This window comes from Balaenoptera borealis, assembly GCF_965194805.1.
Source record: "Balaenoptera borealis genome assembly, chromosome: 1".
Lineage (NCBI taxonomy): Eukaryota > Metazoa > Chordata > Mammalia > Artiodactyla > Balaenopteridae > Balaenoptera > Balaenoptera borealis.
The window spans coordinates 59,272,095-59,284,228 of NC_138860.1; the positions used below are offsets into that span (position 1 = coordinate 59,272,095).

General features: G+C 37.5%; 1 protein-coding gene and 1 long non-coding RNA gene across 6 annotated transcripts in view; one reads left to right on the forward strand and one right to left on the reverse strand.

Moving 5' to 3' along the window:
- LOC309636332 overlaps window positions 1-508 on the forward strand; it is a 179,226-nt gene extending 178,718 nt beyond the window's left edge. Inside the window, exon 3 of the long non-coding RNA XR_014249409.1 lies at window positions 391-508. This is a non-coding gene — a long non-coding RNA (uncharacterized lncRNA). The remainder of the gene's footprint in view (window positions 1-390) is intronic.
- FMO2 (flavin containing dimethylaniline monoxygenase 2) overlaps window positions 1-12,134 on the reverse strand; it is a 54,529-nt gene that overhangs the window by 13,640 nt on the left and 28,755 nt on the right. For 2 of the 5 annotated variants that reach the window (XM_082390582.1, XM_082390583.1), the window contains exons 4-6: window positions 4,344-4,532; window positions 2,121-2,283; window positions 517-659 (exon numbers count right to left, since the gene is read on the reverse strand). In XM_082390582.1, coding sequence (XP_082246708.1) covers window positions 517-659; window positions 2,121-2,283; window positions 4,344-4,532 — 495 coding nt within the window. Of the gene's footprint in view, window positions 1-516; window positions 660-2,120; window positions 2,352-4,343; window positions 4,533-12,134 lie in introns of those variants that run through there. The other 3 variants (XM_082390584.1, XM_082390585.1, XM_082390586.1) reach the window with 3 other exon arrangements.

Genomic DNA, 12,134 nt, shown 5'->3' on the forward strand with positions numbered 1-12,134 from the left:
GACTCTGGAAGCAAAGCTGTGTCATTCCTGAGCAGGTGCAAAGATAACAGTGGTTGGAAGGCCTCAGGGAGCACCTAAATATCTGTGATTATGGTTGGGAGTCTTACTGTCTATTTAATCTTTCTTTTAATGATTCTTGGAAACTAAGGATTATTTACATTTCAAATAGAATTCAAATATGCACTAAATTTCTAAAAGGCACTCCCCCAAAGATGAACAGGTCAACTCATAAAGGCCCCTGGGTTGAAACAAGGCCTCCTGTGCTGAAAGTCATCTGGTCCAAACTTAAGTGAGGGAACCATAGCCCAGAGAAGTAAAATGACTCACTCTAGGTTACAAGGCTGATTAGTGGCAAAGCTGGGAGATAAACTCTGGCTTCTTGATTTCCAGATTTTCTATGATACCACACTGGGCAACCAAACAACGAATCAACCAATTACTGAGAAATGGAGCCTTAGTTACATGGCTGGGATTTTCCTCTCCTCCACCGTACCAGGTAATCAGGGAACATCTTACCTGAGCAGCCTTCTTACTCAACTCAACTGCAATATCTGAGGCTGAGTTTCCTATTCCAATCACCAAAATGCGTTTTCTTTCAAATCCCTCTGGGTGCTTGTATTGGCGGCTATGGAAATACTGGCCTTTGAACTTCTGGATACCTTTAGGGGGAAGAAAAGAGAAATCCATGAACTATGTCAAGTTAAATTCAATAAAACTGCACCGTCAGCTTTTCCTTTCTGGGGAAAATCATTTGTTTTGTCTCTTCCCCTCTTAGGGAAGTTACAGTATCAAGGCCAACTGGCAATCTCAAAGTATGAACCACATAAGAAATGTTAGGTTAAGCATATGGTACAGGACCAAAAGAGTTGATTTCAGAGGCTGCAGCTTAGATATTTATTAGAGAGTAAACAATTGGTTTTGATGAATAGAGCAGAGTCAGGTGTTGGTTTCCAGCTACCCATTATCCTATTTTGGACTGTACAATGATACTTTATTATCACATAGCATATATTCTTTTAAATGTTTCTTAAACATATTACGAAGTACTATTATCACAATTGTGTAATAATTAGAATAACATTCATCATTCTTATTTTGCAAAAGCAAACAAAAACTAAAATAAACTAAAAACAAGGCACGTTATAAGGTGAAGGATAGTTTCCACTTTGCAGTAAGTCAGCAACTTACTGGACAAGCCTTTTTGAAGATAAGCATCTCTTTGTCTTTTCCCAGGAAAACATGACTTTGTTAAAGTATTTGTGTTTGATGGTGGGTTGCTTGAAAGAGCCTTTAGATCATTAGTTCTCAAAGTGTGGTCCCTTGGCCAGCAGTTTTAGCATTACCTGGGAACTTGTTAGAGAGGCAAATTCTCAGCCTCATACTAGACCTACAGAGTTGGAAATGCTAGGGGTGGAGACGAGCAAGCTGTGGTTTTAAAAGCCCTCCAGCTGATTCTGATTGAGATTTCCACTGCCTTAGATCAGTAAGCCTCGAGCCCAGCTGAATATTGAAATCACCTGAGTAGCCCTTAATTGATGGAGGCCTACCCTAGACCAATTGAATCGTTGAAGGTCATTAGAACTTTAAAAGCTCCTCAGGTGGTTTGAATAATGTGGGGTTTGGACTGAACCACCCTATCAGATGTTTTCCTGAAGGCCTTGGGAAGGAGATACGCTCTCTGAGGGAAGGGCCTGGGAGGTACCGTCCTTCCCTGTGCTCCCTGAAACCTCACTGTCCTGTAGGAGCACTTATTTCCAGAAACTCTCCCCAGTAACCCTGGCTGTGGGCGTGGCTCTGTGGAAGTCTCCAAAGATGTAGCAAAGTCACAAGGTAAGCACATGGCTGAAAGGACCTCTCCAACAGAGAACCAATTTGGGTGAGAATTCTCTGAAATACTGAGTAATATTTAGTGACTTTGAGGGAGGCTGGCTGATAATGAAGACCCGAAGAGCTCAATAGAAACAGAGATGGTGTTTGGAGTCTCTCATCTTTCTAGCTCTATCCTGATCTCAATATTATGCCGAGTTGCAGTAGCTAGGTAATTCTGCCTGACAATCCAACCTGAATATAAAGTACCTGGACACCTACTCCCCAAAGCTGGGGATCCCCACAGGCCTCACCTGGAAATGACTCCAGTGGGAGGTGAGGGAGTATGTGATGACCACTGCAGACCATGACTGCGTCAAAGACAGCACTTTGCTCCTTGCCGTTGCTCTCGGTAACAACCACCCATTGGCCAGTGGATGAGAAATCCGGGCATTTTTTCACACTGAGGACGGTTGTCTTGAACCGAACACAGAGAAGGCATCATTGAGAATTACTCTGGCATAACAGGGGCCTTGTCCAGTGCCCTGGGAGTGGAGATGGGTAGAGTGCAATGTCTGATTCCATTTAGGTCCTGTCTGAATCCATTTCAAGCCACTTAAGGCAAAGACTGCTAAGTGCGCCCAGCTGCTTCTTCCTTGGCAGGTGCTACCAAGGATGTGCTTTGTGCGAGAAGCCTGACTCAGCAGTAGTTACCAGTGTTAAGGACTGAATAAGGACTTGAGAGAGACCCAGAAAAAGCAAGACAGCGTCTGGGCAAGATACAAAATACATGTTCATCATTCAGGTGATTACACAATCAGTATTTATCAAGAAGCTTTAAAAGTGTTGACCTCCGTGTAGACTCTCTATTAGAGAAGATATTCCATGTGAAGCAATTTGCATAGCGCCTGGCACAGTGACATCACTCCATGAATGGTAAGTTCATATTTATTATTTTTAAAACATCATGCTAGCAGTATACTTCATGATCTCATTTGGATGAAATAATTTATCAGTTCATGATTTTTTAGAATGCCATTTGCTCTCTGGAGGTTTGTGAATTTTTAAAAGTGTACATAATTGTGTGTGTCTGCTGTATTTAAGAAGCAGTGTCAAAGGAAACAAAGCTTTTCTCACTTCTAGAGGAATGGCATGCTTCTCCTCTTGTTGGCAAGTGTTTGAGTCCCTTGCCCATGGGGGCAAGTGTTGAGTCCCATGTTATACATGCATTTCAAATTTTCATATATTTTTCAAAATGCTGGGTTGGCAATGTTTGAAGCTGTTCCAATTTAAAAATGTATATGGAATATTAGTATAAAGCTTATGAAAAGGCTATAAAATGTCTGGGCATTTTCAGTTGAAAGATTCAGATTTGAAGTTCTGGGTAGTATATTCTCTAAAGTACTGTGGATTCTTGCTATTTAAAATGTGGTTTGAGGACCAACCTTCAGTATCACTGGGGAAGTTATTAGAAATGTGACTGACCTGAGCCAGTTCACCCCTCCTCAGGCAACCTGGTGGTTTCCCCCTCCCGGGAGGTCACCATATTGATACAGAACTCAGTGAGGACACCTCCTTTGATAGTTTGAGTTGAGTTCCATCATCTTATGGCTGTACTAACTCAGAGACCAATAAACAGAAGTGAGTTTTCCTAAGCCCTCTCCAACCTCCAGAAAACAACCTCAGTAAAATCATAAACAAGAGAAATGGAAACTGGGGAAAAACTACATTAGATAGAATGTGATATTTTAATGGTATTTGCATATATTGATGTCTATCAAATCAACTATTACAAATTAATGTACTACAAATCTGGAACAAAACTAAAGTTACTGAGAAAATGAACTGTGTTAAAAAAAGTAAGTTCCACTAACAGTTTTTTAGTCAAGGCTATAATTTAAATTTTATTTCCTAGACACAGTTACTAGTTTTCAGAGTGTAGGTTACTGATAAAAATTCAGGATGTTTAATGAGAATATTGTTTTTTATCTTGTTGATTATTTGTTTTCAAGGAAACACAGGAAAGGTAGTTATAATTGTATTTCAAAATGGTCTGGTTATTCTTTTGTTGCTAAAGAATGCATCAAAAAATTAGCCGAAATGGTTTCTACAGGCTTCTGAGATGAATGGAGAGCTGTGAGTTTATTTAGTACATTTTTCTAAGAAATTTCATTTTTATGGGGACGGTAAGAAAATGAAATAACAATGTGGTATTTTTTTTCATATATCGTTTCAAAGGAAATGAGGCTATGAGTCCTCAGTGGTTATAGGTATTAAATGCAGTTTCACCGTCAATATAATCATTCAAGTCATTAATTTTAATGGATGTTTTTCTTCTGTTAATGTATATGATCTATAATATCAGGGGTAATGACACTACTTTTTGGGTTTTCTACTGTGCTGTTGTTTTTCAGAAAATAATTGAATTAGAATGCTTTGTTTTATTCCCAATTTCTTTCATTATCAGAGTAACTTCTCTATTTCAATGTGAGCTAAACTAATGTAGAGAAAACCATTCTTTCCCCAAAATACAATACCTGGAACTGAATATATTTTAGTAGATCAAACTTTTTGACAAAAATCCTGAAGTATTCCAGGAGCTTAGAATTGTGCAGGAAGTTTGGAAAATCTTCAGGCATTGGAAAGTCACTGAAACAGGACATTTCTTTGCTGGTGTTGGTGATGACAGATTGATAGATACTCGCTAGGCCATCTTCAATATTTTCCTATTGAAATAAAAGAGTGATAATCCTGTATTAAAAAAAAAAAATCCCTTGATTTCCTACTCTTCTTCCAAATCTAACCCCTGCATGACATGAACCTCTTTCGTTGCTGTAGCGTGACTGAAATGTCTGCCTGATGAGGTGCAGCATATGTTCTTCATCATCCTGTGCGATATGACCTGGCTGGGGTCTTCCAGTGTTGTTCACTGGAGGGGCTATTGCCATTGGTGGGATCGGGAGTGGGGGTAGTCCTTCTTCTGACACGTTGCAGGATATTAGCATCCCAGATCTCTACCTGTTTAACGTCAATCATTGTGACAACCAGCCCTCTTCTGAAATTCCCCCTGGGGAGGCCATACCCATCTTCCACCTCTTTAGGAACCAATAAACCCTGGGACACTGGTCAGAGACTACAATGGAGAATTTCCATTAAAATGAGTACTTTGGGGGGCAGGAAGTTTTTGCATCTTAATTTGAATCCTCCCCTGCCTTTATTTTATGCTTTATGTGAATCAACCTTCCTCAAGTGACAAAGGTAAGTAGTATTAACGCCAATCAAATCTTGAACTTGATTCTAAAGGTTATCGAGTATGCTTTGGTAAATCAGGAGACAGCACATGCTATGGTTGAGTTTATAATTCCCTCTGCAAAAGTGCTCTGCGTAATGATTTAACGTTAAATCATACAAGAGCCAAGTACGGTGATTCAGTGTCTGTGAAATCAGCATGTTATCAAAGAAAGTTTTATAAGAAATTTAAATAATGTCACCCAAGAACTCCTCAATAGATGCTTCTGCATATGCAGAGACTAAGCATAATCCAGGCAAACAGTAGTTGCTGTTATGACTCAGTACCAGGGTAGGATATAAAGAAATGGAAAGGTTGTAGGAACTCATAAGTTAATTGAAATAAGTTACTTCATCTTATATAAATGGCATTATAGTCTCTTTCACAGAATAGTAAATAAAGGAAGGTAAATATTCAACTCTGATCCCACCACTGCAATAAATCAGTTGTATAGGTTGCTTTCTCATCATTATTCATAGAAAATCATTACTTTCCTGCCAAATCTTTAGATCAAGACTCCTTACATTTTTGCAACACTTGAAAGAGGCAGCTTGGACTGGCAGAAGGAACCTGGTCTTTGAAGTTAGACAAAGTTAGGTTTGAGTTCATCTCTTTCAGACTGTGTGAGCCTGGACCCATCAGTATCCCTGAGCTTCAGTCCTCTCATCTGTAAACTAGGGAGGTACTAGGTGCTCAAGAGTATTGTTTATGGTTACTGAGGAAGCTATAAGCTTCAGCAAAGCTGTCGGTTACACCTTCCTGCTCACCACAGTAGAAGAAAGGCAACGAGGCAGCTGCTCTGACACCAAAGGAAGTGATACAAGTACACTCACTATCACATCTGAGTTTTCTGATATTTCCTTTACAAGAGGCTGTACTCAGTTTCAAAGAGTTAAAAAAGATTAAACTGTGGGATCTTGCGTCTGTTATCAACAAAGCTCCTTATATGTACTGGGCTTCGCTGTGTCCAAATTTCAAAGATTACCCGTACTAACATGAGTTACCACAACTAAGATAATGCTTACTCTCAGATCATGCCATTTAAGAGCAATAAAAAGTCCAAGTTTGTAAAGATCCTTCCTCATACATTTCACACGCTCTCTTTCTTCCTCATTCATTCATGCATTCATTCCCTCATGTCTACCGTAGGCCAGGAGTCAGACGCCTTTTTTCCATGAGCAAGGTGTTTAACCTTCCTAGTCCAGAATCAAGGCTTAGATGCTAACTTTGTTACAGCTTTAAGTGGCTTGGTAAACATTAGTCAGATTAGGGTATACCAGCTTTCTGGGTGATTAATTTGGTGTGGTGTTATTATTAACTGTATGCACATATTAGAAGGCAAAGGGAGTTTGTATTCGAATCTGAAGTGCTTTCTGTCTCATATACGAGGATACAATGATCTGAACTCTGGATGAATAAATCATGGTATTTTTGTTTTCAAACACTAGCTTCAAATTGCATAATACAGTTGTCCCTTAATATTCACAGGGGATTAGTTCCAGGACCCCTTGTGGATACCCACATCCATGGATGCTTAAGTCCATTATATAAAATGGTGTAGTACTTGCACAGAACCTGTGCAAGTTACGTAAGGCAGAATCCTCATTTTCTCCTGTAAAATGGGGTTCTTCAGTTGTTCCAACATTAAACAATCATTATGAGGCTTTGATGAGATTAAAGTGATTAGCACAATGCCTGACTCTAAATAACTGCTCCATCCATGTTTGCCTCTATTGCCATTATTACCGGTCACTAGAGTTAGTCTTACTAAACCCGTCATAGTTTTTAAAACAGCTAAACTAAGATCGACTGTTACACTAGAGCCAACATGTTAGTTTTTTCAAGTGCTTTAAATTGGCTTTAAAATGTGGTTGGCTTCTCTGTCAGGTCAATCTTAAGGGGATTTCGAGTGATGAGAACTGGTTTGATGTCTCAGCCCCTACGGTCATTTCAGAGCCAGGGCAAGGCTCTCCTTTGGGGATTTTACTTGTGTAATTTGACACAATTGATGATGACATCACAATTCTTCTTCTGAAGATCAAGTAATAATCTTTATCATTGGGTTGATTGGTATACAGCTGTGAAAAAAAAAAAAAAGCTTTGTGCTCATGTGTCCTTCTTCCTGTGTTGGCTGAAGTAGATGTCTATATGTTTAGACAAATCTGGGTAAAATTGAGTTTGCCCAGGGTTATAAAGGGAAGATGATTCTTATTAATAAACAAATGTATATCAACTATATCTCCTGTTCAGGCCCTGAGCTTGGAGTTAGGGATAAGATGTAACCAGGACACACAGCTTCTATCTTTATGGAGCTTACTGTTATATTGAATTAAAATCAATTTGGACTTTGAAGATGGAAAGTGAAGACAGAATAAGATGAGAGGCTTTGCTCAGCCAAGTCAAGGACAGGAGACATAGCTTTCAAAACAAATAAATTTAACTCACATATTTACTTAAAATACAAGCACTGCCTAAAAATGACAGTTAAGTACAAATACAGATACATAGCCTGAATTTCCTAGCAAATAGAGTTTGCTACAATTTGCTTGTTTAAGATAAATGGTCATATGATAAGCATTTTCTTAATATAAATTTTTCTGAAGGTCAGAAGACTATAACAAAACCAAGTTAGTTCAGACAATACTGATTTGGAATTTATGATCTTTTGATTGTAGGCTGGACTGAAGTTTATCTTTGACTCTATAAAAATAAAAAGTTGTAAAAACTAAATTAAGTTTAAGAAAGATTATAAGGCTAATATTTAATCTACTAGAGGGAGCAACTTACAAAGCAAAAATATATTCACTTATTATAAATGTAAAACAAAATCTTATAAATTAGTCTTTTTCATTATGAAACATAATTATATTGACCTCTACCAATCAATAGTTTGTTCTCACGGCTAGTTACTCTAACCAGTTTGGAAATAAAATTTATTTCTTTGAAAATATTCTCTCATTCCATATTTTCACTCTTTCAGGTGGACTTTATAATTATCTGCTCCATTGTTTGTAATAAGTGTAATTGAAACTCTTTTTACTTCCTTGTCCTACAGTTAGAGGCAAAATTGTCATTCCCACATGCTAGTCTAGTTGCATTAGAAGAATTCAGGGGAGATTTGAAAAATATAAAGTGTGAGTAGGTCTGGTTTGGGCCCAGACATCTGTATTTTACAAGCGCTTCCCAGCTGATTCTTATGCACAGTGAACATTGGGAAACACCATCTTTATTAGGGTGTCACTGCATTCTGCCATCTCTCCATTAGGCTGGTACTTCCCTGATCTCTGGCCTTGATCACTGACAGAGCCCCCTAATTAAACTCCCTGACTCAGATATTGCCCACTTTCTTCACTGACTTCAGGGTAAATAGTACACTCGTTGGCATGGGACACAAGGTCCTCACAATGAGACCCTGGCTATTCTCTCCAGCCTCATCAGTTATCACTCAGCCACTTTCATCCTTCTTTCCAGCCACATTACACGACTTTCTATTCTCTAAGTGTATCAGGTTTCACAAGCTTCCATACCTTTGCACATGCCATTTGCTCTGCCTAGAACACTTTCTCCATATTCATGTACCTGATCTCTGAACATTGTCAAGACAAATAAAAGCATCACACCATTTAGGAAGCTTGCCCTATTCTCTGCTGAGTGAGATTGCATGCTTTCCATAACATTTAGTGTATCAGCCCTTACACATTTGCACTCTGTAGATTTGCTTTAGTTCCACCCCGCCAGCCCCCCATTGACACCCCACTGAAAAATGAGCCCTTTGATGGCAGGGATGGTGCATTTGGGTCTTTTTAGTAGCTAGTACATGCCTGGTGCATAGTATGCAATCAGGTAATATGTTTGTTGAATGAGTGAAAGAAGTAATGTTAACTGGAAGCTTTTTTCCCTCATTGCAAACAGGACTTAATGATACTAAAATGGATGTTTAGTAGTGTAATGGGAATAAGTAAATGGTTTTGCTGATAGTATGCTATAAACTTTGTTTTGTTTTATGCATGAAAATGTTATGATTTTGCTAATATTATGCTATAAACTTTATTCTGTTCATGCAAACATTACATCTTTAAAAATACTAGGGAAAACTAACCAAAGTATGTCTTAAACAGCTGGAGGAGAGGCTTAAGAACCATGGTATTTTATATTTGGTTGTCTGGAGAGTTACAAATATCTAACATGTTAAATTTAGTTCTATTAAATGGGTAGCAGTGTACAAAAACTTATATTGAATTATGCTGTGATAGATTCTTTGGATAAATTTATCTAAGGGAACTTCTGAAAGTTAAACAAGGGTAAGGTGGTTATCTTTTCCAGGAAGGAAATGGCTCTTTGTTCTAAGCTAGTTCTATATGATGTTAAACTGAACATGCCAGTTGAAACAGAAGAAAGGCTGTGAGGCATAGAAAAAAATAGATGAACTACATGTTAAGTCAGTGTGGAAATGGCACCATATGGGAAATTCCATTTGGTGATATCCCACGTGCCTTCTTCACAGTCTTATCTTTCTATTATCAACATTTAAATCAATGACTTTGATGGAGACAAATACAGGTGATCAAAGTTGTATATACCCAAAGCATGGAGGCATAGAAACTTAACACAGGATTGAAACTTCAAATAAACGCTTAAAATGAAGTATAGTTGATTTGCAATATTATATTACTTTCTGGTGTACAACATAGTGATTCAATATTTTTATAGATTATACTCCATTTAAAGTTATTACAAAATAATGGCTATGTTTCCCTGTGCTGTACAGTATATCCTTGTTGCTTATTTATTTTATACATGGTAGTTTGTGTCTCTTAGTCCCATACCCCTATCCTGTCCTTCCCTGCTTCCTCTCCCCACTGGTAACAACTAGTTTGTTCTCTACATCTGTGAGTCTGTTTCTGTTATATACATTTGTCTGTTTTATTTTTCAGAATCCACATATAAGTGATAACAGAGTATTTGTCTTTCTCTGATTTATTTCACTAAGCATAATACTATCTACATCCATCCAGGTTGTTGCAAATGCCAGAATTTCATTCTTTTTAATGGCCAAGTAGTATTCCATTGTATATATATACCACATCTTTGGCCATTCATCTCTTGATGGACACTTTGGTTGCTTCCGTATTTTGGCTATTGTAAATAATGCTGCTATAGACATTGGAGTGCATGTGTCTTTTTGAATTAGTGGTTTTGGTTTTTTTGAATATATACCCAGGAGTGGAATTGCTCAATCATATGGTAGTTTTATTTTTAATTTTTTGAGGAACCTCCATACTGTTTTCCACAGTGGCTGTACTAGTATACATTCCCACCAGCACTATACAAGGGTTCCCTTTTTTCCACATCCTTGCCAACATTTGTTATTTGTGTTCTTTTTGATAATAGCCATTCTGACTGGTGTGAGGTAATATCTCACTGTGGTTTTAATTTGCACTTCTCTGTAGATTAGTGATGTTAAGCATCTTTTCATGTGCCTGTTGACCATCTGTGTGTCTCCTTTGGAAAAATATTTATTCAGGTCTTCTGCCCATTTTTTAATTGGGTTCTGTTGAGTTGTATGAGCTGTTTATATATTTTGGATATTAACCCCTTATCAGTCATATCATTTGCAAGTATTTTCTCCCATTCAGTAGGTGTCTTTTTGTTTTGCTGATGGTTTCCTTTGCTGTGCAAAAGCTTTTACGTTTTATTAGGTCCCATTTGTTTATTTTTGCTTTTGTTTCTTTTGCCTTAGGGGACAGATCCAAAAAAAATATTGCTGTGATTCATGTCAAAGAGTGTTCTGCCTTATGTTCTTTTTCTAGGACTTTTATGGTTTCAGATCTTACATCCATTTTGAGTTTATTTTTGTATATGGTGTGGGGAAATGTTCTAATATTCTTTTACATAGCAAACTTGACAGAAGGTTGAAACTTCAAATAAACACTCTTTGACTAAAGATAAAACCAACTAAATAATGTTTAACATGCACAAATGTGAATTCCTGCAAATAGGATTAAAGAATTAGTTGCACAAAGATAGTGACCCAAGTCATCAATGATTCAAATGAAAAACACCTAGGGGTTTTAATTGATCCCAAGCTTAGTATAAATCATTAGAATTATGTGAGACAAAGTATGATGGTAAACCAACATAAGTTTAATCTCACTATTTTGGCTGGTTCTAAGACCTACCATCTACCACTTATTAGTCACTATAGGCAAACCACTTACCTTTGGCTTTCTCACTTTTCAGTTGGAATTAATAATAACTAATGTCGGAGAGTATTGTGAGTATAGAATGAGATAATTCATATGAAAATAATTATATAAATGATAGCTTTAATTTTGCGAATACTGAAAAAGCTGGTGCAACAGTAAATTGTTTTAGCAGAGGTGTAGCATTCAAACCAAGGGAAGCATAAGCTATAGTGGGAATGTGTCAAACGAATTGATTATAAATTTTTTGAGAGCAGTGATTATGTCTGATTCACTCTCCATTGTCTAAAGCAGTGCTAAACACCTCTTTGGTTCTGAAAAAAGTATATGTTGTGGAGATAAACTGCTTTGGAACATTCGATCTTGGGGGAGTCACATTTTAAGAGAGAAAGTGATATTTCAGATTGAATCTAGAGGAAGAAAACCAAGATGAAGAGACGTTTAGAGACTATTACACGAGAAGTAATTAAAATAACTGAATATATGTAGCTGGGATAAAGACATATTTATATCCAAATGTAAAAAGGAAAGAAAAAACAATGTATATTGGTAAGTTCTGTATGAGCATAGGTATCAGGAACAGTAAAGGAAGCAGAGCAGGTTAGAGGCTGAAGGAAGAACATGCTTTCCTCTCTCAATACCTCAGTAAGGTTATTAAGTGTGAGGGCTCAGGAATCCTACAGACCTTCACTTTTATTCTTTTTCTACTACCTACGTTCCCTTGTGCAAGTTGTTTATCCCAAACGTTAGTTTTGTCTTCATATGTAAGTGACGATAATCATAACACCTACGTCCTAGGAGTACTGTGAAGAAAAATGAGATGAAGCATGGCAAGT